The sequence below is a fragment of the Zea mays genome, chromosome 4 (assembly GCF_902167145.1).
Source record: "Zea mays cultivar B73 chromosome 4, Zm-B73-REFERENCE-NAM-5.0, whole genome shotgun sequence".
Taxonomy (NCBI): Eukaryota; Viridiplantae; Streptophyta; class Magnoliopsida; order Poales; family Poaceae; genus Zea; species Zea mays.
This window is the reverse complement of record NC_050099.1, coordinates 189,786,556-189,811,421: the sequence shown is the minus strand read 5'-3', so window position 1 is coordinate 189,811,421 and position 24,866 is coordinate 189,786,556. Positions and strand designations below refer to the sequence as shown.

At 48.1% G+C, this 24,866-nt stretch overlaps 1 protein-coding gene across 5 annotated transcripts in view; it reads right to left on the bottom strand.

The window, feature by feature from the left end:
• The window catches only part of LOC100384203 (uncharacterized), a 130,851-nt gene that overhangs the window by 61,754 nt on the left and 44,231 nt on the right, over positions 1 to 24,866 (bottom strand). For 2 of the 5 annotated variants that reach the window (XR_004857612.1, XR_004857613.1), the window contains exons 15-20: positions 22,987 to 23,061; positions 22,403 to 22,493; positions 21,546 to 21,986; positions 20,780 to 20,901; positions 20,611 to 20,665; positions 18,213 to 18,402 (exon numbers count right to left, since the gene is read on the bottom strand). Coding sequence is in view for 1 of the 5 variants with exons in the window: in XM_020551711.3 (XP_020407300.1) it covers positions 17,294 to 17,649; positions 18,213 to 18,402; positions 20,611 to 20,665; positions 20,780 to 20,901; positions 21,546 to 21,986; positions 22,403 to 22,493; positions 22,987 to 23,061 (1,330 nt within the window). In the remaining 4 variants the exon portion in view is untranslated. Of the gene's footprint in view, positions 1 to 16,531; positions 17,650 to 18,212; positions 18,403 to 20,610; positions 20,666 to 20,779; positions 20,902 to 21,545; positions 21,987 to 22,402; positions 22,494 to 22,986; positions 23,062 to 24,866 lie in introns of those variants that run through there. The other 3 variants (XM_020551711.3, XM_035967069.1, XR_004857614.1) reach the window with 3 other exon arrangements.

The following is a 24,866-nucleotide window of genomic DNA, read 5'->3' as shown; positions in this document are numbered from 1 at the left end:
CTTGAAGCCGACCCGCGCCGACCGCGACACGCCAGGAGCCGACCGCGCTCAAGCCCTGTGCCCAGGCGTCGACCCCAAAGCCCCTGCGCGCCCGACGCCATTAAGAGCCGCCCACGTCGTGACCGTTCACTCCCGCGTCGTAATGGAGCTTCACGCCGGTCGTTACTCCTCTCCCATTATTCCCTCCGTTGATGAATGCAATTAATGGTGCTTGATGACGCCGGCTGACTCTCCCTCTCCTCTCCTTTTATAAATTGGAGACGGATCTCTTCTCCCTCTCACAGCAGAGCTCTCCTCCTCCCCGAGCTCCCTCTCTCTTTCTCACATTTCTTACTCGCCCACGTCGTCGTCAGAGTTTGACCACGCCATCGCAGTCCGCCCCGCCATCGTGGAGACTCACCGGAGCTCGCTGTTCCTCGCCGGAGACGTGCCCGAACCTCGTCCAACCCTTCGCCTAGACACGCGCTCGAGCCCGTTTGTCGTCGTCCGTTCACCCAAGGTTGAAGACCACCCACTAATTTATTTTCTAAATCATGTTTTGAATCTTGCGATTTATTGTTGATGCGATTTGGTGATTCACGTGTATGGTTTTATATTTCGAGGTATATGTGTAGCCAAAATCGACCCTGTGACACTACTTTGAATATGCGTATAATTCTAAAAATGAACACGGTCACTATTCACTACTTCAGTGATTTTCATACTAGAAATGTTTTATTTCGCTCTAGCTCATGGAATGATAATCGGTTAGTATTGATATAAGGGATATAAGAAATTGAAATAGGAATCTAAGCCACGTATTCCCGGTCCAATGAAAATGTTACTATTCATAATAAATGTATTCATGAGTATAGCACTTAATTACTTAGAATTAGTAGGATATTTATCTATGTCATAATAACCATGAATATGCTATTAAAAGTCTCATTTAGTAATATACAATTAATTCTTAGTATATTAATGTTAGAAGAATTAAATAAATAATTTTTAGCTATACGTATAAATTCTATTTAGAAAAGAAAGGAGAAAACCGAAATAGTAGAATTTTATAATAATATTAAAATAACTTAATTAGGCACTCATACTTTTCTAATAAAGAAATTGATAGTTATATTGGTAAACATAGGTTTCTTACTAAAGAATTAGATAATTTGTTTCTAAATTTAAAATGACCTTTTTAATAGATATCATGATTTTGATTTAATAAGATTCGTTATAGATGTTTAAGTATAGCCGTACTAAATAGTAATATGTCATATAACTTTTCTAATAATAATATAATGGCTTAATTAAGTACTCACATCGTCATAACTAAAACAATAGTTAATAACATACCAATGAATATAATATTCATTTTAAATATCTAGGTCATATGTTTCTAAACTAAAGATAAAGATAAATAATAGAGTAATTATGTCCTCTCATAACCTAGTTAATTAGATTTATATTTGTTTACAACTTGTTATATAGGATTAATTAATCATTTAATCAAAATTAGTCCATATTATTTATATATGTGTCACTTAGTTTTTCCTAAAGAATAAACTAAGGAAATTAGTGTTCATGTTCTTTAATAATAATGTTAGTTTGTATATTGTTTTGTATATAGCTTTCTTAATAAAATATAGGACATGTACTTTCTAATAAAAATAAAATATAATTGTTTGTTCATTGTCTTTTTCATAAAAGTTCATTAAAGCATATATCATAACTTTTCATAATAGGTGTTTAATAATAATAATGACCTTTTCACATAAAACCTATTTAGACTTGTATCTTAATTTATCATAAATGATATGTTTAACAATGATTTATAAGGTATTCCATAATGGTTTTAAATAAATTAATAACGTGTTTAGTAGCCCATTAACCTTAGATATATAACATATATCTTCTCTAAAAAGTTAAAAAGGTTTAATATTGTTATAACGTGTTTTATCACCTTAATCTTAGACATATCACGTATGACGTTTTAAAGGATTAATTTGGTGAATCTAATATTTGTATATTTAATTAAGATATTTTTAAGATCATGTCTTGTCTTATAAAGTATAGATCACATATTTTTGAAAAGAATATTGTTTTATTATAACCCTTGCGTGTAATGTTTTTGAAAAGCGAACCCTCTTTTTGTTAGGCTTTCTTTTAGCTTTACGTATGATGAATGTTGTATGTTATTGAGTGGTGTTTGTTTTTCTTGTTTGTTTGTGTGATATTCAGTGGTTGATCTAGTAGTTAAGAATCATGATCTATTCAGATCCGTGGAAGAGTCAAGTTTTCAATAAGCAAGGCAAGTGGACTTCTCCCTCTGCATACTCTGTTTGATCCCAAACAATACATTTAATAAAGTTTATTCTTTTGGATATATATGCATAATTTGACGGGTTACCTATTTAGATAACCTTTCCAACCTGATTCCTTGATCAAACCCGGGAATTATACTTTACCTTAGTAGCTATGCTATTGCTACAACTTTAAATTTATGCAGTCACTCCTATTTATGATACTAATGTTCCAAATGGTAAGTTTACTTTATTGTTGTTAACCCGATGGTTAAACAAGATTATTGCATATTAATTGGAACATGAAGTGACCACCCGGGAAAACAGTGCTACCATGAGAACTATCATGGCTCTGGTCTTGGCTAAATAACTAGGGAAGTCTTATGTTGGGTGTTGGTCGTGGTCGACAGGAACGGGGGCATCTGGCAAGCTCTTATAGTTCCGGCTCAGGCAGATTGGATACGGGCATAGTTCCCAAAGCTTTACCCTGTAGTCTGGACTATAAGTTGGTTACGGTAGGTGTGCCTTATGCAGTTTGACCATTTCCAGCATTTGCGTAATGAGGACTCTAGGGAGAAGCCTCGTAGTGAGACCCTAGCCATTCACCTCGGAAGTGAATACGGGTCTAGCTAACCCAGGCTAGAAGGGAATCGCGACTCATGGGTAAAGATGCGCCACCTCTGCAGAGTGTAAAACTGATATATCAGCCGTGCTCACGGTTATGAGCAGCCTGAACTCCTCACATGATAATTGAACTTGAAGATGGAAATAAATCGAGATCCGATGATCTACCAATGGTTTGCTTAAGTGGTTTCACTTAAGTGTTTTTGATATACTCTTATACCTTTGTTTAATGGGAATACTTGGGATTCACACTTATTAGTAAGACAGGTGTTGGTAATAAAATGTTGACCAACTAAAATGCTTACTGCTCAACCTTAGCCTCACCTTGTTAAACCTGCATTAGATTTTCCCCCACTTGCTGAGCCCCGACCATAAGTGAGCTCACCCTTGCTTAATTTTGGTCAGAAGTTTGCAGATGAAGATATGATGCTGAACTCCATGGATGCTAGTCTAGTGATACCCCCGGTCATCTTCCTGTGGATGGATGTCCTTGTTTCACTGTACTTTGATGAATAAAGGTTAAGACATATTGTCTGTTCGAAGTGTAATATGTTAATATAATTGTTATTTACGCTTTTATGCATTGTTCTTTTGATATATTACACTTGTGACGTCAACATATGTGTGGAAATAGATCCTGGCACACATGGTATGCACCCGGCTCTGCCCCCTCAGAAAAGGGTGTGACACACTATGAGTTGGGCAATTTTCTGTTTATTTTCTCAAACACTACACAATGCCATACCCTTAGAGGGGTTGGGGACACATATTTATAGCCCTAGGGGCTGCATACACTACACGCTGCAGCACACATGTGATGTCCTTTAGATACTAAAGTGCAATCAAAAACTGTTGTGCTGCTACTGTTGTCCTGCGCAGTCAAAAGACTGCTGCTGCATGCTGTCCTGCTGCAACTGTTGTTGTCCTGCAGCAGTCAAAAGGTTGCTGCTGTTGCGCAGTCAAAAGACTGTTGTTCTGCAACTGCTGCTGTCCTGCAGCAGTCAAAAGGTTGTTGTTGCTGCTGTCCTGTAGCAGTCAAGACTGCAACTGCTGCTGACCACATGACTTATTCCATCATTCTCCCCCTAAGTCTTGTGCGTCGTCTTGTGAGAAAGTTGAGTCATCCCAGACCTGGAACAAAGCTCAAGGAACTTGATCCTCCCAAGGGGCTTGGTGAGCAAGTCAGCAACCTGATCCTTGGTGTTGATGTAGCGCGCATGGATGCTCCCTTCTGCCAAACAGTCACGGATGAAGTGGTATCTCACCCGGATGTACTTGCTCCGTTCATGGAACACGGGGTTCTTGGCCAATGCCAAGGCGGACTGGCTGTCCACCCGAAGTTCCACTGCTCCAACGTCTCCCCCGAGGAGATCACTGAGTAGGCAAGCAAGCCAGAGCGCCTGAGTTGAAGCGGTGGAGGCCGCTATGTACTCGGCCTCGCAGCTGGACATGGCCACCACCTGCTGCTTGACCGACTGCCAGCTGATGGGGCACTTGCCGAGGAAGAAGAGGATCCCGCTTGTGCTCTTGCTGGTGTCGATGTCGCCGGCATGGTCGCTATCGTTGTACCCGACAAGGTGTGCCTCCCCAGGGCACCTCGGGTAGTAGAGACCATGATCAAGAGTTCCCGCAACATAGCGGACGATCCTCTTCACAGCCTGCGCGTACTCCGTCGTCGGTCGCTGCAGGAACCGACTAACGTAGTCGATAGAGTATGCTAGATCCGGTCGTGTGTGGATGAGGTAGCGAAGGCTCCCCACAAGACCCCGGTATTGTGTAGCATCCACCTCCTCCGTCGTGTTGTCGCGACTTAGCTTCAGCCTCTCCTCCATCGGAGTGAGAGCTAGGTTGCAGTCGGTGAGCCCAGCCAGCTAAACAATGCGCTTGGCGTAGGCGGTCTGGCGAAGTGTGATCCCGGAGTCTCCCTGGTGCACCTCAATCCCTAGGTAGAAGGAGAGATGCCCTAGGTCACTCATTTGGAAGGTGGCCTTCATCTCTTCCTTGAACGTTGCCACCTCTGCATCCTTGGCGCCGGTGATCACCAAGTCGTCGACATAGACACCCACCAGCAGGGCATTTTCTCCATTGCCCTGCCGATAGATGGCCGCCTCGTGCGGGCTTGGCATGAAGCCCATCCTCTTGAGCGTGGAATCCAGCTTGGCATTCCACGCCGTTGGTGCCTGTCGCAAGCTGTAGAGGGCCTTGCGCAGGCGCAACACCTTGCCTCCTTGCCAGGAATCGGAAAACCTAGTGGCTGGTGTACATAGACCTCCTCCTTTAAGTCACCGTTAAGAAACGCCGACTTGACATCCATGTGATGAACATGCCAACCCTCCTGGGCTGCCAGCGCGAGGAGTCGCACGGATTCCATCTGTGCCACAGGGGCGAAGGCATCGTCGAAGTCGATCCCCTCCTGCTGCAAGAAACCGCGTGCCACCAAGCGAGTCTTATGCTTGACGATGGCGCCGGCTTCATCCCTCTTCAGTTTGAACACCCACTTAACGGTGATCGCGCGATGACCATGAGGGAGATCAGCGAGCTCCCAAGTGCGGTTCATCTCAACCGCGTCCATCTCCGACTGCATCGCGGCACACCAAGCCGCATGTTTCTCGGCCTCCGCGAAAGATCGAGGCTCACCATCGTCGCATGCAAGATGCAACTCTCCTGCCAGAATGCGAGACGCCGGGCCCGGCACCGACGGGTCGATGAGAAGGCCCTCCACCCTTCGATACCGCAACGGTTCGCCGTCGTAGCACGCGTCGACGCGCTCCTCGTCGTGGGAGAGCGGGGTCACGAGCTCCACTGGGTCGTGCTCGACACGAGCTGGTGTCGGAGAGGACGTTCCTAGAGAGGGTACCGTCGGTGCTGGAGTACGTGGTGGCGAAGAGGTCGCTGCAGCCGGAGTTGTGGCTCGAGTGCGTGGTCCCAAGCAAAACGTCCCAAGCAAAACGTTGTGGGAACCAAGTGGGTGTTCCGCAACAAACAGGACGAGCACGGGGTGGTGACAAGGAACAAGGCACGACTTGTGGCAAAAGGCTATGCCCAAGTCGCAGGTTTGGACTTTGAGGAGAGTTTTGCTCCTAGGGCTAGGCTAGAATCAATTCGCATATTGTTAGCCTATGCCGCTCACCATTCTTTCAGGTTGTTCCAAATGGATGTGAAGAGCGCTTTCCTCAACGGGCCAATCAAGGAAGAGGTGTACGTAGAGCAACCCCCTGGCTTTGAGGATGAACGGTACCCCAACCACGTGTGTAAGCTCTCTAAGGCGCTCTATGGACTTAAGCAAGCCCCAAGAGCATGGTATGAATGTCTTAGAGACTTTTTAATTGCTAATGCTTTCAAGGTTGGGAAAGCCGATCCAACTTTATTCACTAAGACTTGTGATGGTGACTTATTTGTGTGCCAAATTTATGTCGATAACATAATATTTGGTTCTACTAACCAAAAGTCTTGTGAAGAGTTTAGCAGGGTGATGACTCAAAAGTTTGAAATGTCGATGATGGGCGAGTTGAACTACTTCCTTGGGTTCCAAGTGAAGCAACTCAAGGACGGCACTTTCATCTCCCAAACGAAGTACACGCAAGACTTGATCAAGCGGTTTGTGATGAAGGATGCCAAGCCCCCAAAGACTCCAATGGGAACTAACGGACACGTCGACCTCAACAAAGGAGGTAAGTCCGTTGATCAAAAAGCATATCGGTCTATGATAGGTTCCTTGCTTTACTTATGTGCTAGTAGACCAGATATTATGCTTAGTGTATGCATGTGTGCTAGATTTTAATCCGATCCAAGGGAGTGTCACTTAGTGGCCGTGAAGCGAATTCTTAGATATTTAGTCGCTACGCCTTGCTTCGAGATCTGGAATCCAAAGGGGTCTACCTTTGACTTAATTGGATATTCAGACTCCGATTATGCTGGATGTAAGGTTGATAGGAAGAGTACATCAGGGACGTGCCAATTCTTAGGAACGTCCCTGGTGTCCTGGAGTTCTAAGAAACAAACTTCCGTTGCCCTATCCACCGCTGAGGCCGAGTATGTTGCCGCAGGACAGTGTTGCGCACAACTACTTTGGATGAGGCAAACCCTCCGGGACTTTGGCTACAATCTGAGCAAAGTCCCACTCCTATGTGATAATGAGAGTGCTATCCGCATGGCGGATAATCCCGTTGAACACAGCCGCACAAAGCACATAGACATCAGGCATCACTTTTTGAGAGACCACCAGCAAAAGGGAGATATCGAAGTGTTTTATGTTAGTACCGAGAACCAGCTAGCCAATATCTTTACCAAGCCTTTAGATGAGAAGACCTTTTGCAGGCTGCGTAGTGAGCTAAATGTCTTAGATTCGCGGAACTTGGATTGATTTATAGCATACATGTGTTTTATGCCTTTGATCATGTTCTTTTATGCATTTTGTTGCTTAATTATGGTGATCAAGTTGTACAACGCAATCCCCGGATCTCAAGTCCATGTGTGAGTGATGCACACATTTAGGGGGAGATGTGCTACAACTTGATCCCTTGAGACTAACCATGTGCTTAAGTTTTCTTAAATTAGTCTCAAAGACATATTGAAAGGGAAAGGTGGACTTGGACCATGAAAGACTTCCACTGCACTCCGATGAGAGGGTAACTTACTCCAAGTTCATCTCCATACTCTTATTGCCTTTTATTCTTATTTGAAGATTTTGGTGAGGCAATGGGGTTTGAGGGCCAAAAAGGATCCCGTTTTGGTGCTTGATGCCAAAGGGGGAGAAGTTAAGGCTAAAGCAAGAAATGGATCAGCTACCACTTGAAAATTTTGAAAATAGTAGAGTTAGAGTTTTTGTTTTGTCAAATACTCTTATGGTCTCTTGTGGGGAGAATGTTTGATTATGGGAAAAAGGGGGAGTTTTTGAATTTTTGATCAATTTCTCTTGGAATACCTTTCTCTATGCCTCAACAAGTGAATTTGACTTAGAGATAGGAAATTGAGTTTAATTTGCAAAAACAAACCAAGTAGTGGCAAAGAATGATCCAAATATGACAAATTTGAATCAAAACAAATTCTTGTTCTCATTTGCATTGATGTTGCACTTCTATATGTTGCTTTTTGTTGTGTTGGCATAAATCACCAAAAAGGGGGAGATTAAAAGGGAAATGTGCCCTTGGGCCATTTCTAAGTATTTTGGTGATTAAGTGTCCAACACAAATGGTTATGTGTTAAACTATGTCAAATGGTGGACAAAGTGCAAATCAATACAAAGGTATGATTCTAGACTTAGTACATTGGTTTTTGTGTACTAACATATTTGTCTAAGTGCTAGAATCAGAGAAAAGACAAATGGAAAAGACTTGGCTCGAGCAGCCAAGGCTCTGCTCAGTCTGGGTGCACCGGACTGTCCGGTGCGCCAGGCTGGCGCTGATCAACTGGCCGCTCTCGGGAACTGAACGGCGGCGTACGGCTAAAAATCACCGGACTGTCCGGTGAGCCAACGGTCGGCCGAGCCAACGGTCGGCCGCGCAATCCGCGTGTGACGCGTGGCCGAGCCAACGGTCAGAAAGGGGCACCGGACTGTCCGGTGTACACCAGACAGTGTCTGTGCGCCAACGGCTCCAAATCGTCAACGGTCGGCTGCGCCAGAATAGGAAAGAGATCTGCACCGGACAGTGTCCGGTGGTGCACCGGACTGTTCGGTGCACCAGTCGACAGAAGGCAAGAATTGCCTTCCTGGATTGCTCTCAACGGCTCCTAGCTGCCTTGGGGCTATAAAAGGGACCCCTAGGCGCATGAAGGAGTATACCAAGCATACTTTGAGCATTCTTGATCATTCACACTCCGTCTTTGCGCACTCGTTTGACATTCTTAGTGATTTGAGCTAGTTCTAGTGAGAACCTTGTGATATTCATTTGAGCTCAAGTCTTGGCCGTGTGTGTGCGTATTGCTGTGGATTTGTGTGTGTTGCTTCTCTCCCTTACTCTAGTGCTTTCTGTTGGAAACTGAACCCATACCCTAAACAGGGTTGGGAGTGATATTAATAGAGTAGGTAACTGGGCCAGGCCTATTACACTGGGGGTATGACGGTCATTACATGGGGAATAACACAAACCCTAGACGGGTAGTCTAACACCCCCCCCGCAGTCACAACTCTATCCTGTACAGATGTTGAGACTGGATCGAAAGTCTAAAAAGACACTCGACGGTAACCCTTTGATGAAGATGTCGGCGAACTGAAGCGTGGTGGGGACGCTGAGAACACGGACGTCACCGGCAGCGACACGCTCGCGGACGAAGTGCAGGTCGATCTCCACATGCTTCGTGCGCTGATGCTGCACGGGGTTGGTGGAGAGGTAGACCGCTCTGACGTTGTCGCAGTAGACGAGGGTGGCGCGCTGGAGGGGACTGTGAAGCTCGTGGAGGAGCTGGCGCAGCCAGGAGGCCTCGGCCACGCCGTTGGCCACGGCACGGTACTCGGCCTCAGCGCTGGAGCGAGAGACGACGGGCTGACGCTTAGCGGCCCAAGAGACTAGGTTGGCGCCCAGGAACACGGCGTAACCGGAGGTGGACCGGCGCGTGTCGGGACAGCCAGCCCAGTCAGCGTCGGTGTAGACCACGAGCTCCGACGTCGGGGACGGTCGGAGGAGGAGGCCGTAGTCGAGGGAGCCACGAAGGTAGCGCAGAATGCGCTTGAGCGCGGTGAGATGGGGCTCCCGCGGAGTGTGCATATGCAGGCACACCTGCTGGACGGCATATGTGATGTCGGGCCTGGAGAAGGTGAGGTACTGGAGTGCGCCGGTCAGGCTCCGGTAGGACGTCGCGTCGGCGACCGGAGGCCCGTCGTCCTCAGAGAGCTTCGCGTGAGTGTCGACAGGCGTGGAGCAGGGCTTGCAGTCAGACATGCCAGCCCGCTCCAGGATGTCGATGGCGTACTGGCGCTGGTGGAGGAAGAGACCCTGGGGCCGACGCTCGGCGGTGATGCCGAGGAAGTGGTGGAGGGGCCCCAGGTCCTTCATCGCGAACTCCCGCTGAAGGGCGACGATCGTGCGGTGTAGAAGGTCGGCGGTGGATGCCGTGAGCACAATGTCGTCGACGTAGAGCAGGAGGTAGACGGTGTCGTCGCCGCGCCGGTAGATGAACAGGGACGTGTCCGACTTGGCCTCAACGAAGCCGATGGAGGCCAGGTAGGAGGCAAAGCGACTGTACCAAGCCCGTGGCGCCTGCTTGAGGCCGTACAGGGACCGGTTCAGCCGGCAGACCAGATCCGGACGGTCGGCGTCAACGAAGCCGGTGGGCTGGCTGCAGTAGACAGTCTCTGTCAGAGTGCCATGGAGGAAGGCATTCTTGACATCGAGCTGATGAATAGCCCAGTCGCGGGAGAGGGCGAGGGAGAGGACGGCGCGAACAGTGGCGAACTTGACGACGGGGCTGAAGGTCTCGTCGTAGTCCACTCCGGGGCGCTGTGTGAAGCCCCGAAGGACCCAACGGGCCTTGTAGCGGTCGAGGGAGCCATCCGAGGTCAGCTTGTGGCGAAATAGCCACTTGCCGGTGACCACATTGGTGCCTGGTGGACGCGGCACCAGGTCCCAGGTGTGGTTGGCCAAGAGGGTCGCGTACTCCTCCTCCATAGCCCGACGCCAATGTGGGTCGGCGAGGGCAGTGCGAACGGAGGAGGGCACCGGGGAAGCGTCGGGGGGGGGGTGCTGGACGTAGTAGCTGCCAGGATCAGCCGGTCGACGGGGCGGAGAACGCCAGCAGCGCGCCGAGTCACCATCGGGTGGACGTGCCCAGGGTCGCGGTGGATGGCGACCGGGTGGTAGACGGACGACTCGGAGTGAGCCGCCGGAACGTCGGGAGCGGCTGGTGGGGCCGGCTCGCGGCGGTGATAGACGACGGCGGGGTCGGCGAATCGGGCCGCGCTCGGCGACGGGCCCGAGTCGGGGGGCGCCGAGGTAGTGGCGTGGCCGCGGCGATGGTAGACGAGGGCGGGGTTGGCGAATCGAGCCGGAGTCGACGGGGCCGCGCGTGGCGCAGGCGGGGTCGACGGGGCCGCGCGTGGCGCAGGCAGGATCGACGGGGCCGCGCGTGGCGCAGGCGGGGTCGACGGGGCCGCGCGTGGCGCGGAAGAGGTCGTGGTGGCCGCACGAGGAGCAGGTAACGGCGCAAGACGGGGAGCCGAAGGTGGGGGAGGAATCGGATCGGACTCGAGGAGGGAGTCAAGATCGGTGGGTGGGGTGGAGCCAGCAAGGGGAAACACATCTTCGTCAAAGATGACATGACGAGAGATGATGATGCGGTGGGAGGTGAGGTCCAGACACTGGTACCCCTTGTGGTCAGGGGAGTAGCCAAGGAATAGACAGCGGGTGGAGCGAGGAGAAAGCTTATGTGGAGCGGTGGCGGAAGTGTTGGGGTAGCAGGCACAGCCGAACACGCGAAGGTGGTCATAGGAAGGAGTTGTGCCGTATAGGGCGAAGTGAGGGGTAGGGTGGCGTACCGCCTTCGAGGGAAGACGGTTCAGGAGGTGGGTGGCAGTGTGCAGAGCCTCTGCCCAGTAGCTGGCAGGGAGAGACGCCTGGAAGAGGAGGCAGCGGAGCATATTAGTGGTGGTGCGGATCATGCGTTCGGCTCGGCCGTTCTGTGCAGAGGTGTAGGGGCACGAGAGACGCAACTGGACGCCATGAGTGAGGAAGAAAGAGCGAGAGGCGTTGTTATCGAACTCGCGGCCATTGTCACACTGCAGAGCACGGACCGGGCGACGAAACTGAGTGGATACCCAGGTGAAGAAGTGTGTGAGGGTGGTGAATGTGTCCGACTTCAACCGAAGCAGGAAGGTCCAGAGAAAATGGGAAAAATCATCCAAAATCACCAAATAGTATTTATAGCCAGAAAGACTGAGTACAAGGGAGGTCCAAAGATCACAGTGAACCAGGTCAAAAGCCTGCTCAGCCCGAGAAGAAGAAGTAGTAAATGGGAGACGAGTATGTCGGCCTAACTGACAAGCATGACAGAGACCCTCAAAATGTCCCCTACTACATGAAGGATCTAGACTACTGGTGATCTTGGTCATGACGTCGGGTCCAGGGTGGCCGAGACGTCGATGCCATGTGGTGGAGGAGGTGGTGGAGACCAGGGCAGGCGGTGGAGGGCTGGAGCGTGTAGAGAGGCCCCGAGCTGTCACAGCGGGCGAGAAGGGTCCTGGTGGCCAGATCCTTCACAGAAAAACCAGAGGGGTCAAACTCAATGGAACAGGAGTTGTCAGTGGTGAATCGACGAACAGAAAGAAGGTTGTGAGTGATGTGGGGAGCTACGAGAACATCGTTGAGGTAAAACGGCCCAGGGAGAACCGAGGCACCTACTGAGGTGACAGGCAGAGTGGAACCGTTTCCAACGACGATCGAGGATGGGTGAGAGGGGAGGGGGGATGAGAGCGAGAGAGCGTGCCTGTCGTGGGGGTGGTGTGGTACGAGGCACCGGAGTCGATCACCAAGTCGGAAGGGGGTGGGGTCATCGCCATGGTGCTGAAGGCAGCAGCGAGGGATGCGTTGTCCCAACCGCCAGCCGGCGGGGACCAGGGCGCCGAGGTGTGGGTCCCCGGAGGCAGGAGCGCAGGCGGAGCCTGAGGCACGACGGGCACACCGTAAGGAGGCGTCGGGGGCATGTCGTAGTGAGGTGCAGTCAGGAGGGCCGGCGCCGAGGGACGGGGGGCACTCGGTGCCTGACCCGGCCACATGGCGATGGTCCCGGTCCAGGGGTTGTAGAAGGACGGCCACGCGTGGCCGCCACCCCGGCCGGAGGGACCACCACGAGAGGATCCGCCACCCCCACGGCCGCCTTTGCGGGAGCGACGACTTCCGTCGGCCGTGGAAGGTGGACGAGGGGCCGCCGGGACAGAGGGTGGTGGGCGGGCAGGAGCCCCGGTCGGCGGGGAACGGGTGGCCGGGCCCCCCGAGGGCGGCTGACCGCTGGTAGGAGCGCTGTAGAGAGCCGAGGCAGGAGTGGGTGCCTCATTCGCCATGGTGAGCTCCTCGAGGAGAAGCTCGTTCCGCACGGCGTGGTAGGTGGGGAAGGGCACGCTCCTCTTGATGAGAGCCTTCAGGTGGCCGTAGCGGGGGCTGAGGCCACGCAGGAGGTTCAGCACCAGGGTACGATCGGCAACAGGCTCGCCGAGATCGCGGAGAGAGTCAGTCAGGCCCTTCATCTGGCGGCAGTATTCGCCCACGGAGAGGTCCCCCTGAGAGAACAGGTGGAACTGGGCGTCGAGGTGGAGTGCCCGAGCATCACGATTCCCGAGGAACTGGTCCTCGAGCGCGAGCCACGCCTGGCGCGCAGTGTCCGCCTGGTCGCGGATGATGTCTTGTAGCTCGACGGTGATGGTGCCGTGGAGCCACGAGAGGACAACGCTGTCCATGAGGCACCAGGAGCGAGGCGACGGAGTGTCGTGGTCGACGAGGACGTGATCGTCGAGGACGAACCGCCGCAGCGTGAGAAGAACCTGTCCTCGCCACCGGGAGTAGTGGGGAGACGCCGGATCCAACACCACGGACACGAGGGCCCGGATGTTGTGCAGGCCAGCGGCTTGAGCGTGGAGAGCAGCGATGAGGTCGGCGTCGAGGTCAGAGGCGTGGGGGTCCTCTGGGGGCTCCGCATCGGCGAGTGTCGGGTGGCCGAGGAGTCGCTGCGTGGTGGCCATCTGGGTGGTCAGAGCAGCGCCCAGGGCACGCTCACGCTCCAGGGCGAGGGATGCAGCGCGCTCGCGCTCCCGCGAGGCCGTCACAGCGGCCTGGATCGTGGCGAGGGTGCCGACGAGCGGGGGGTCGGTGGTGGGGAGTGTGGAGGGTGCGACACGATGACTCCAGGTGGGTGAAGCGAAGGCGGGGAAGCCCGGCGGGGAGGTGTGACGCAGGGGCAGCGGGGAGGAGGCGTGGAGCGGCCCGAGGCCGGTGATGTAAGGGGCCCCTCCATGGGCGGGCTCGCTGCCGATCGCAGCGGGGGCGATGGGGCCGGTGGCGGCAGTGGTGTTGGCGTCCATGGCGGCGGCGGAAGGAGGGAGTCGCAGGGAGGAGGGGCGCAGCCGGGCCTGAGGGCCTGGCGGCGGTGCCAGGTGCGGTGAGGACGGGCGCCGATCCCCGGGAGAAGGCCGGCGGCGCCGGCGGCGGGGGCTGGAGGTCGGCGGCGCCAGCCGCGCAGGGGCAGAGGCCCTGTGCGCGACGGGCGCGCAGGGGAGGGGCGACGGGAGGCGCTCCCTGGGCGCGACGGGCGCGCAGGGGAGGGGCGACGGGAGGGGCGCTGGGAAGGAGGGGCCGGCGGCCGAGGGAGGGAGGAGGCCGGCGGCGCTGGCGGCGTGGAGGCCGGCGGCGGCGGCTACAGTGGAGGGAAAAACCCCCTGGCGGCTGTGGCTGCTCGGGGAGAGAAAAAAAGACTAAACCTAGCTGATACCATGTTGGAAACTGAACCCATACCCTAAACAGGGTTGGGAGTGATATTAATAGAGTAGGTAACTGGGCCAGGCCCATTACACTGGGGGTATGACGGTCATTACATGGGGAATAACACAAACCCTAGACGGGTAGTCTAACACTTTCACTTTGATCCTCATTGTAAGGGCGAGAGACTCCAAGTTGTGGAGATTCCTCGCAAACGGGAAAGAGTAAAGAAAGAAGAACACCGTGGTATTCAAGTTGATCATCGGATCCTTTGAAAGGAGTTGAGTGCAACTCTCGTCCATTGGGACGCCACAACGTGGACTAGGCAAGTGTTGGACTTGGCCGAACCACGGGATAAATCCTTGTGTCTCTTGTGTTTGTTCTCACTGTGCCAATTGTGTTTCACAACAGCTCTCCTTAGCCACTTGATTTCATTGTGCTAACACTTAATCAAGTTTTGTGGCTTTAAGTTTTAAGTTTTTACAGGATCACCTATTCAACCCCCCCCTCTAGGTGCTCTCAATTATCAAACATGATTTCATGAAAGTGGTGTCAGCTGTTTGGGGCAGAAAATTCAACAACTTTGACAAACTCAAATCAGCTAACAACACTCTAATCCCTAAAAAGGAGGATGCTGCCCAGGTTAAGGATTTTAGGCCTATTAGTTTGGTTCATAGTGTTGCTAAGCTGATCGCTAAAATCCTTGCCAATCGTTTGGCTGCTAGGCTTCATGAGATGGTCTCTCCCAATCAAAGTGCTTTCATAAAGGGGCGATTTATTCAGGATAACTTCATGTTGGTACAGCAGACCTCGCGGCTACTTCATCATCAGAAAAAGGCCAGTCTTCTCTTCAAGTTGGATATCACTAAGGCTTTCGATTCGGTCTCCTGGCCTTTTCTTATTGATGTCATGAAACACCTCGGTTTTGGTCAAATTTGGAGGGATATTATTTGTGGGCTGCTCTCCTCTTCTTCCACTCAAGTGCTTCTTAACGGTTTCCCCGGAAAGTGCATTATCCATCGGAGGGCTCTTAGGCAAGGAGATCCACTGTCTCCCTTGCTTTTTATTCTTGCCATGGACATTCTGGGTTTGTTATTTGCTAGAGCAGAAGATGCAGGTCTTTTACAACCTTTGTCACCATCTTAGAGATTGCACCGGGTCTCTATGTATGCTGACGATGTGGCATTATTCCTGCACCCGGTGGCGGATGATATCCTTGCAGCTTTGGAGATTTTACATTTGTTTGGTGCCTCCTCGGGCCATCAGAATAATGAAAGCAAGTCCAATGTCTATCATATCCAATGCTCTGTGGAGGATATTACGGTTACTCAAAATGTGCTGCCTTGTGCGCTGTCAGTGTTTTCCTGTCAGTATCTTGGTCTTCCTCTCTCCCTAGTCAAGTTTACTAAAGACCAAGTACAACCTTTTGTGGATAAAATTGCAAGGCAGCTCCCTAACTGGAAGGCGGATTTATTGACAAGAGCGGGTAGAAGGATCCAGGTTAAGCATGTTTTGACTGGTATGATGGTCTATTTGGCAATGGCTATCGATTTCCCTTCCTGGGCCTGGGATGCCATTGACAAAATCAGAAAAGGCCTTCTTTGGAGAGGTCGCAAAGAGGCCAAAGGTGGTCATTGTCTTGTGTCCTAGGGGGAGAGTTTGTCGCCCGCTCAGGCTCGGTGGCCTAGGCATCTCCAGTTTGCCCGAGATGTGTTGGGCTCTTCGGATGAGATGGCTATGGTTGCACAAAACTGATCCAACCCGTCCTTGGGTGCAGCTCCCTTTTCATGTACCGTATAGGGTCCGGGCCTTCTTCTCCACTGTTCTAGTTTCAGAAGTTGGCAATGGTGCCAACACCCTTTTTTGGACTGATAAATGGATCTCAGGGCAGAGAATTCGTGATATTGCTCCAAGGATTTTTCAGTGTATTCCCAAGAGGATCACAAAAAGAAGAACTGTGCAAGAGGCTCTACTAAATAGAAGATGGATCTCAGATATCAAGGGGGCCCTCTCGGTGGGAGTTTTGGTGGATTACCTTCAGATTTGGGACCTTATGTCTGGGATAGTGCTGCAGCCTACTATTGAAGACAAACATGTTTTTAGTATTGCCCCAGACGGTATCTATTCAGCAAAAGTGGCTTACGAGGGATTCTTCATGGGATCTACCTTTTTCAGCCACTATTCCAGGGTGTGGAGGACTTGGGCCCCGCCTAAATGCAGATTTTTTTTTTCTTTGGCTTGTGGCGCACAACAGGTGCTGGACCGCTGACAGATTAACTAGAAGAGGAATGGACCACCCTCCGATATGCCCTCTGTGTGATCAAGAGAAGGAAACCTTAGACCATCTCCTGGTTTCCTGTGTTTTCTCTAGGATTTTCTGGTTTCAGCTTCTGAGGACTTTCGACCTTCATAGGCTCGCCCCTCAGTTTGCTGCGACCTCCTTCATGAGCTGGTGGGAGGAAGTTTCTTCTTCGGTCAGTGGTCTGGTTAGAAAGGGGCTGAATTCTCTGGTTGCGTTGGGTGCTTACATTATTTGGAACCACCGCAATAGATGTGTCTTTGATAACTGGAGTCCTAATGTGACTTTAGCCATTAGGATGGCTATGGAGGAAAGATGGATGTGGGAAATGGCTGGAGCTAAAGGGCTTTCCTATCTGTCTGCCCCCCTTCTTGAGGTTTAGCCTCGGAGGACGTTTTTCTTCAGTAGTTTGTTGTTGTTCTTAGATGGACTATTTTGGTTTTTTAGTTTTTCGACCTCCGTAAGGAAGTCGATCATTTTGTATCTGGTCTGCCTAGACCTTATTTTTTTTCTTCTTAATATAATGAGGCGCAGTTCTCCTGCGTTTTTCAAAAAAAAGAATAGGAGTGTATTGAAAACAGCTATCCATGTACCTCGAATCTTAACTTGTAGATTCTGTTGGGTTTTTCACTCTAGCCTACCCAGCTTGATTAGGACTAAAAGTTTTTTTTGTCGTTCTTGTTGTATACTTAACAGGCACATAAAAAGTATGTGTACAAGAGTTTTGAACTTAGCATGCACATAAAAAATATTGGAAATAATAAGATCAAAATTTTGGCCATGTGCAGCCCGTTTTGCGGAGTCAGAGCTGCTTGTCCCTTGGGTCGAGCTCGGCAACGATAACTCTGGATGGGTTGTGTGTGAGGGGCTCCCGTTATCGGGGATGTTTGTACATTCTGTAGGCGATGAGTATTGTGCCTTGTTGATGTCCCAATCCAACCGACGAGTTTGGCATGTTGGTGTCCCAATCCAACCGCATGTTGTTTTGTTGCTCTGTCCGATCCGGACCCATCTCCTTTATTAATATAATCGGCAGCTCTCCTGCCTGGTTCGTTTCAAAAAAATAGAACCGACAAATACTATATAATGCATTTATGGGTATTGCGCTAGACAATAAGCAAAGAGAAAATAAAGCTAAGTAATTTTTACTAGATAGGAACTAGGTAAACATGAAAGTCACATGTTCTTTTAAGATTTTAGCCCGTGCAAGACCAGGAATGGAAAGACTAATATAAAGTAGTTAATAAGTTATAATATTATGATTGTTCCATAAGAAAGCATATATATGAGAAGAGCAGGAATGGAAAGACTAATATAAAGTTGTTAATAAGTTATAATATTATGATTGTTCCATAAGGAAGCATATATATGAGTACTATATGTGTTGTACATACAAGAATATGAACAAAATATATAGAGAGAGGGAGAGAGCAAATTTAACAAAGTTTGATTAGCTACGGTATTAAGTTTACTAATGAATTCTAAATATTTATCTAATAAATTACTAACAAATGAAAAAGAAAAAGTTGACAGGCTAATTAATGGATGGTAAATTAGGACAATAGTAAGTGTCTAGAAATTCTTCAATTTGATAAAAGCGACAAATACCTCTGAATCTCTTTATGCAGTCCATTATTCTTGTTTCATACTTATACACATGGATGAAACCATCACATGTCCCGGCTACAAACCACCGCTTCCTTGCAATGAATTTAACGGAATAAACATCATGTTGGGTGTTCAAGCTATTCCGAGGAAGGCTTGCTTCTCCCGATATGTTAATCAAAGACATCATTTTCTGGCATGAATAACATATCATTTTTGTTAATTCAAGGAAAAGAAGAAAACATTACTTCATGATAATAACAAATTAAGGCATAGTGAGAAACTAAAAAAATACATGCAGTATGATGAGTGTTAGGCTGTCACCAGTTAACACCCTGGTTTTTGTTGCAATATAATCATTTCTATTGGAGAATGGAACTCTTACTGTATTGCATAAGAGAAGGTTACATATATAGAGAGACATAGAACCCTAACCCTAATGAGTCGGCAGCCTAACAGTGGTGCCCCCCCCACACATAGTCTAACATCCCCCGCAGTCGCAGAGGAGCACCGCACACGATGAGACTAGAGTAGAAGCCAAAGGTAGGAGCTGACGGGTTGAAATCCCCTACAGTCACAGCATCGTCAGGGTGCGAATGTTGCGGCTAGAGTAGAGACCGGTGTGCACCAAGAAGATGATAGCCCCTAGATGCCAAGGTAGCCGAAGTCGACGTGGCCATGGTCGAGAGATACGGAGCGGTAGCCTGTGTTGGAATAAATCTCGTGGTTTGTGGGAAGGACAACAGCAGTAGCATCTCAGTCTTTTGACTGCAAGGACCATTGTTCTTAAGGCGTCGCCTAGGCGATGCCTAGGCGTCCGGGCAGTGGTCTGACGCCCAGGCGCCTTGCCCGCCTACCTTGCCTAGGCGTCCAGGCGGTGGTCCAACACCTTGGACCGCCTTACCGTTACCGCTTTAAAAACCATGGCAAGGACAGCGTGGGACAGCAGCAGCAGCATCTCAGTATTTTGACTACAAGGACAGCGTGCTGCAGGGACAACAACATCTCCTTTTCAGCTTTTGCTGAATGAGGGACAGCAGCATCTCCTTTTCAGTTTTGGAGGACAGCAGCTTGCTGCAGTCTTTCTTTTGACTAGAGTACAATAGCACCTCTGTGTAGTGCAATTAGTAGTAGGACAACTTATTCCATATGCCCGGCAGCCACCCCCACCTCTAGGGCTATAAGTATGTATCCCAACCCTTAAAAGGGTATAGCAATATGTAGTGTTTGAGAAAATAAACGAAAATTGACCCAACTCGTAGTGTCATCCTCTCGATGAGAGTAAGAGTCCCCGGTTGCTTACAATTGATATCAGAACCAAACTATCATGTAGCCTAAACATCTCTTACTCATCTCCTTCATGCGCTACCTTTACAGCGCATGAGAAGCAAGGCAAGTGGCATTTGAGACGTCCCATGAATTAAATTAACTTATTGAATTGCATATTCTACCTTCATATGAAATCCTAGGTAGATATGTTAGTCTTTTGCTAATGCTCTACCTTTATAATATAATGGTAGTTATGGTTAATCTTCATTATCACTTATGTGTAATAATGATAATTAAAACTTGCTTTTAGCAAGATAACACGGGGAGTTTGTACACAGATATTGAGGATATTCCATAATAAGATTTGATAAATATGTGGATATAAAATATCGCAGCAAAAGAGAAAGCAAACAAGATTGGCAAATATAGAATGAAACTTGGGTAGAGAATAAATTGAAGACGTCTCAATGTATGAACAAAATGATACATCAGAAGAAAGAAAGAAAGAAAGGGTGGACATTGATCATATTTTGAGAAGATGGATATTCAATGTAATATCAAGATAACCAAGAAGTTAAACCCTTTTCGGATCGGTTCAGCCACCATGGTGCTGCTAAGCCTCCACCATTCTTCAAAGGAGAGCTCACTAGGCCGAGGCGCTACCTCCAGAGTGCCCAAGATACGCAGCAGCTCAGCCCACACTTGGCATGCAAAAACACATCCTGTGTTGCTTCCAATGCAACCGCTACTCAGATGGAGATAGAGGAGATCAAAGATAAATGGAGTTCCAAAAGTATGACGGCTATTAGGTGGATGAACCATCAGTCAGATGACTATGGAGCTTCAGGTTTCGTAGTTATAAATGTTATTCGTTAAGATTATTCGCTTCCGCTATAACCTTGGTCAGTAATAACATATTTGTATGATTTATTTAAAGTATTATGTGATGGTACTTTCACTGATGACGTCGTTGTGTATGTAAATTTGATCCTTACGCATACATGATTCGCATTCGATTGTGTTCTTAAAACCGGACTCGACATCACTGAAGACAACCATTTACCAAACATAAATCAATACATGTGGATGATGGGTACTGGAAGTAACGCTGAGAGAATGCATTAAAACTTGCCTGCATGCCGTGCTTCCATAAAGCAACATCACCGTGGCGGTGACCTGTTATAACCCTACGTGATGAGAATATGTTTAGTGGTAGGATTTCATCGCATCCAACTGACTGACTTGAACAAATTAAATGAGTAACTATTTAAATATCAATATTATGCTATATGTGCACCTACCATGACTCTGTTGGATCAGCATCTAGAGAGATCAGCATACTAGAAAAATCCTTGGCAGGGTTGAACAAAGTCCATATGTTAATTAAAGGTTGGACTAAGTTTTCTCCAGTTGACGATCCGTTCTGCAAGTTTTGACACTTATTATATTTACTTTAGAAATCATTATTTTTCCTGGGATCTTTAATTTTCTGATTTCATGAAAACTCAAAGACAAAGGAAAGAAGCCGAAACAGCAGGAATATCAGGCAATTAGCATGGCATTCTTGATAAAGCCATCATGACAACAAAACAACTGTCGAGTTTTAGACATTTACTAGTTTAGCATAATAAAACTGATACAAACAGAAGTGACAGCTTTGGATGGTAAACACGAGCAGAAAATATGTATGTATATATATGTGTGTGTGCGTGCGCGCTCGCGCTATTCGTCACCCTAGGTGAAGCTTCACCCAACTGGTAATTACTGAATGATCTTCAATAATTATCGGTAATTTTTTTTTTCGCGAACGCGTAGGAGAACTGTGCATCATTATATTGAAAGAGAGAAAGGTCCGAAGTGGACCACAGTACAATGCCATAACAGGCAAAAAAACAAAGGAAAAACAGACAAAACCTATTCTTATCTTAATTATCGGTAATAACTGAGCAATATTCAGTCATTACCGGAAATTACTGACTGGGTGAAGCTTCACCCTAGGTGACAAATAGAGCTGGCCGCGCGCACGCAAACACACATATATATACACACATTTATATATAGACTCACCTCAAACGTTGTCTGTCCTTGCAGAGAAAAAACTGCTTTCAGTTTCACCTGAGGCGGCGCCACATTCCTTATCTCCTTTAAATCCTCAAAAAACTGATCAGATTCTGATAGGCTCATAAATGAATAGATGTACCTATCTTCGCATATATTAGACTGCAGGGTCAAATTAAAGTTTTGTGTTGGTAGATACGTCAGCTCCCTCATTGTGACAACAAGAGTGTAAGTGGATTTTGGTGGCACAATTCCACTTAGGGGCATCCTTACAAAGATCTGCTGCCAAGACTCCATTCCGTCTTCTATACTAAGATTAAAAGCCACATGTTCATCTGTTTTATTTGTTAGGTGCAGCGTGCACGGGATCAACTTGTGGGCATGGAAGGGAAAGTGGAGTGTCAGCGGGTGGACGTCAAGCAAAAGCTCGCTTGACCCTGGGGTTATCACCTGCAGAACATTACCAGGGTGGTTATTAACGACGACCTCCATATTTCCACATGATCACAGCCTAATTAATCAAGAAATTAAAGAGAGATTGATCATGTTCTTCAGCTATGTAGTTTGATATAAGAACGAAGAATGGTTGGACCCAACCAAATACTAGAAAAACAAGGTTGTAAAATATGCCAGTTTCAGTGCAGGGACCACCGTTACTACGTTGCACGTTGGGTAGTCTTTGGTTGTGGAACACAAGCATGTAATGCATACTCACCACCATCAACCACACATCTCGCTTTTCGATGTGTCAAACTATCAAAGAGTGGATTTATAGAAAATATTATGGCGATATGCATGGTCTAGTGTTTTCATGTGTGGACACAACAACATGTAGCTTTATAGTAAGTTTCATCTAGTGAGCTCACCTCAGAACTTGTGCCTTCTTGTCTCATGTCCTGGCATTCTTGGTCACCAACATCCAGGATTGTTAATGCAGTTTCTTGTCCAATTACAAACCTATCCGACAAAAACACCATTGGTCTACAGCTTTGGCATAATAGGAAGTGAGAATAATTCAAAAGGTGCATTGCAAGAATACAATAAATAAATAAATAAATTTGCTCCTACATGGTGATTTGATCGGCAGTTGCTTTTGGCATGGTTCGATATAAATTTTGCTTGTAGTACGCATCAACAATGCAAATAAGGAAAGGCTCCTCACTCGTTATAAAAGTACTAGTACTAAATTCTTTCTTAGAAAATTAGAAGATCTAATCACATTTTGTGTGTGGGTTTTATGAGCTAACATGGTAATGCAAGATTTTGTTGTTTTGGAAGAGAACCTCACATTATGTGAGGTCGTCCATAAACCCTGGTAATTTACACAACTATTTTAGTTGATAAATTAAGCAGTGTATTCTATATTATTTGATTATTTTCCACTTACACTAAACTTAGCTAGTGATGCTCTTATTATGCACAAGAAAATGAGGGATACGAAATTGATTACCTTCTTTTTGATCCCATCAAACATGCAATGCCCCATACATGTCCTCCATAACGACAGTCAAGGACTGCCTCAAACCTGTTGCAAGGAAGTGCTAGCTTACAAACTGATAATAAGATCAAGAACAATTTATGAAAAGTAACAAACATACTTTGCTAAGAAATTGTCATTTTTATTAGAAAAAAAATGAGGCATTTACTAGTTATTTTTTTTTCAGACAGGAAACAAGCACATAGTGATAAAAATGACGCTTTTGATGTTTTGATCTGCACATTTAGATCATGTTGCAAAATTAACATTACAACAACATTCTGGTTGCTAATCTCCATTAGCTAAAATGGTGATTGCATCAACTAAGAGAATTATACAAGATCACATAAGAAACTAGAGACACGGTAATTTTTAACGAGGTTCAACCAAAGCTTGTATCCGCAAGACACTGGACGTGTCCTGGCAAGGTGTTGCCTCTTCCTGTGAATTTCTCATCGTACAATGTTGCCCTTCTCTCATTTTTGAAGTTTCATGTCACAAGAGCAAGTCCATAGCCCAGCGGTTGGAACCAGGGGAGGAGTGTTGATATCTTGGCATGATGGAGTTTTTTCATCAGTGGCTTCAGTTATCAAGCAGTTTTCGGTCTCAGTTCAATTGCAGGAAAGAAATGGTGATTGATGGTGGTTCACTGGAGTTTATGGGATTTTAGGGTTTAGGGTTTAGTCTCTTGGAGGCAAATAATATCAGCCTTGGAGGATAGAATTGTGTCTCTTACATAATCTCGCCTAGCCTTATTATTAAGGCCACGGGCGTTCTAGATAAGAATGTTTGATAGATTCATTGAAAACAAATAGAACACGACCAAGGACCACAGGTATTAACAGCCAACCAGGAGCTCCGGGCCTCTGAAATCATCAAAGCGCTCCGCCTGCCAGCCAAAAATGGCAGCAAGAGCAAAGAGGTGAGAGTCCGTCAGTCGCCCCTCGAACAGCTTACAGTAGTTGTCTTGAGCTTTTTGATCAAAGGCTTCATCCTTGGCTGCAAGACCCAGGCTCCTGATGACTTTCTTTTGGGCTTCGATGATGATCGGACCTGGAGAACAGGGTTTGACACCAGCCACCCTCCTGCTCCGACGAGGCACGGCAGCAGACGTCTTACAACTTCTTTTCTTGGCAACCGGCATAGGCAGCAGCTGCACCACTGGCTTGATGACTTTCTCCAGGTCATTAAGAGAAGCAGTAGGCTCATCCGGCTCAGAACATTTCTTAGTGTGGCGCCTTCGCCTAAAATATACCTGACGGTGGGAAGGGAGGCCACCTCTGCTATTAATGGTAACATCCTGCGGCTCAACAAACATAGGCCTCTCAACAGGGTGAGGAATACCCTGGTTAGGCACAATGTCTGGAACCACAGCAGCACCAAGTCTGCCTTCTTCCAAAAGAATCAGAGGCAAATTCACGGATGGAATAGATGAAACAGCATGAGTATCATCAATACTGGGCACCAGCTGCTCCACGGTCCCGAGCTCATCAAAAGGGGGCCAAGGGACCCTGGACATGCTCAGGGTCTGGAGCCATGCCCCCCCCAGTAGTAGACATGACAGCCTCAACCGGAGGAAGCAATAAGGTCTCAGACGGAGACCGTGGGACTACCACGTCCAAGGCATGAGAAACTGCAAGGGGTTGATCCGTGCTCGCATGTGGTGGGGAGGAACCAAGCACCGAATGTGCCCGATCAGCAACCAAGTCTGCAGATATACCATCGGTGATCTCCACGGCCGAGGACACCTCCAATATCTCATAGTCTCCAACTGTCTGATCACTCTAAATGGCTTCACCTTCTTCCCTAGGTTGTACATCAGACCTTGGGCCTAGACGTTCAAGAATAGATCG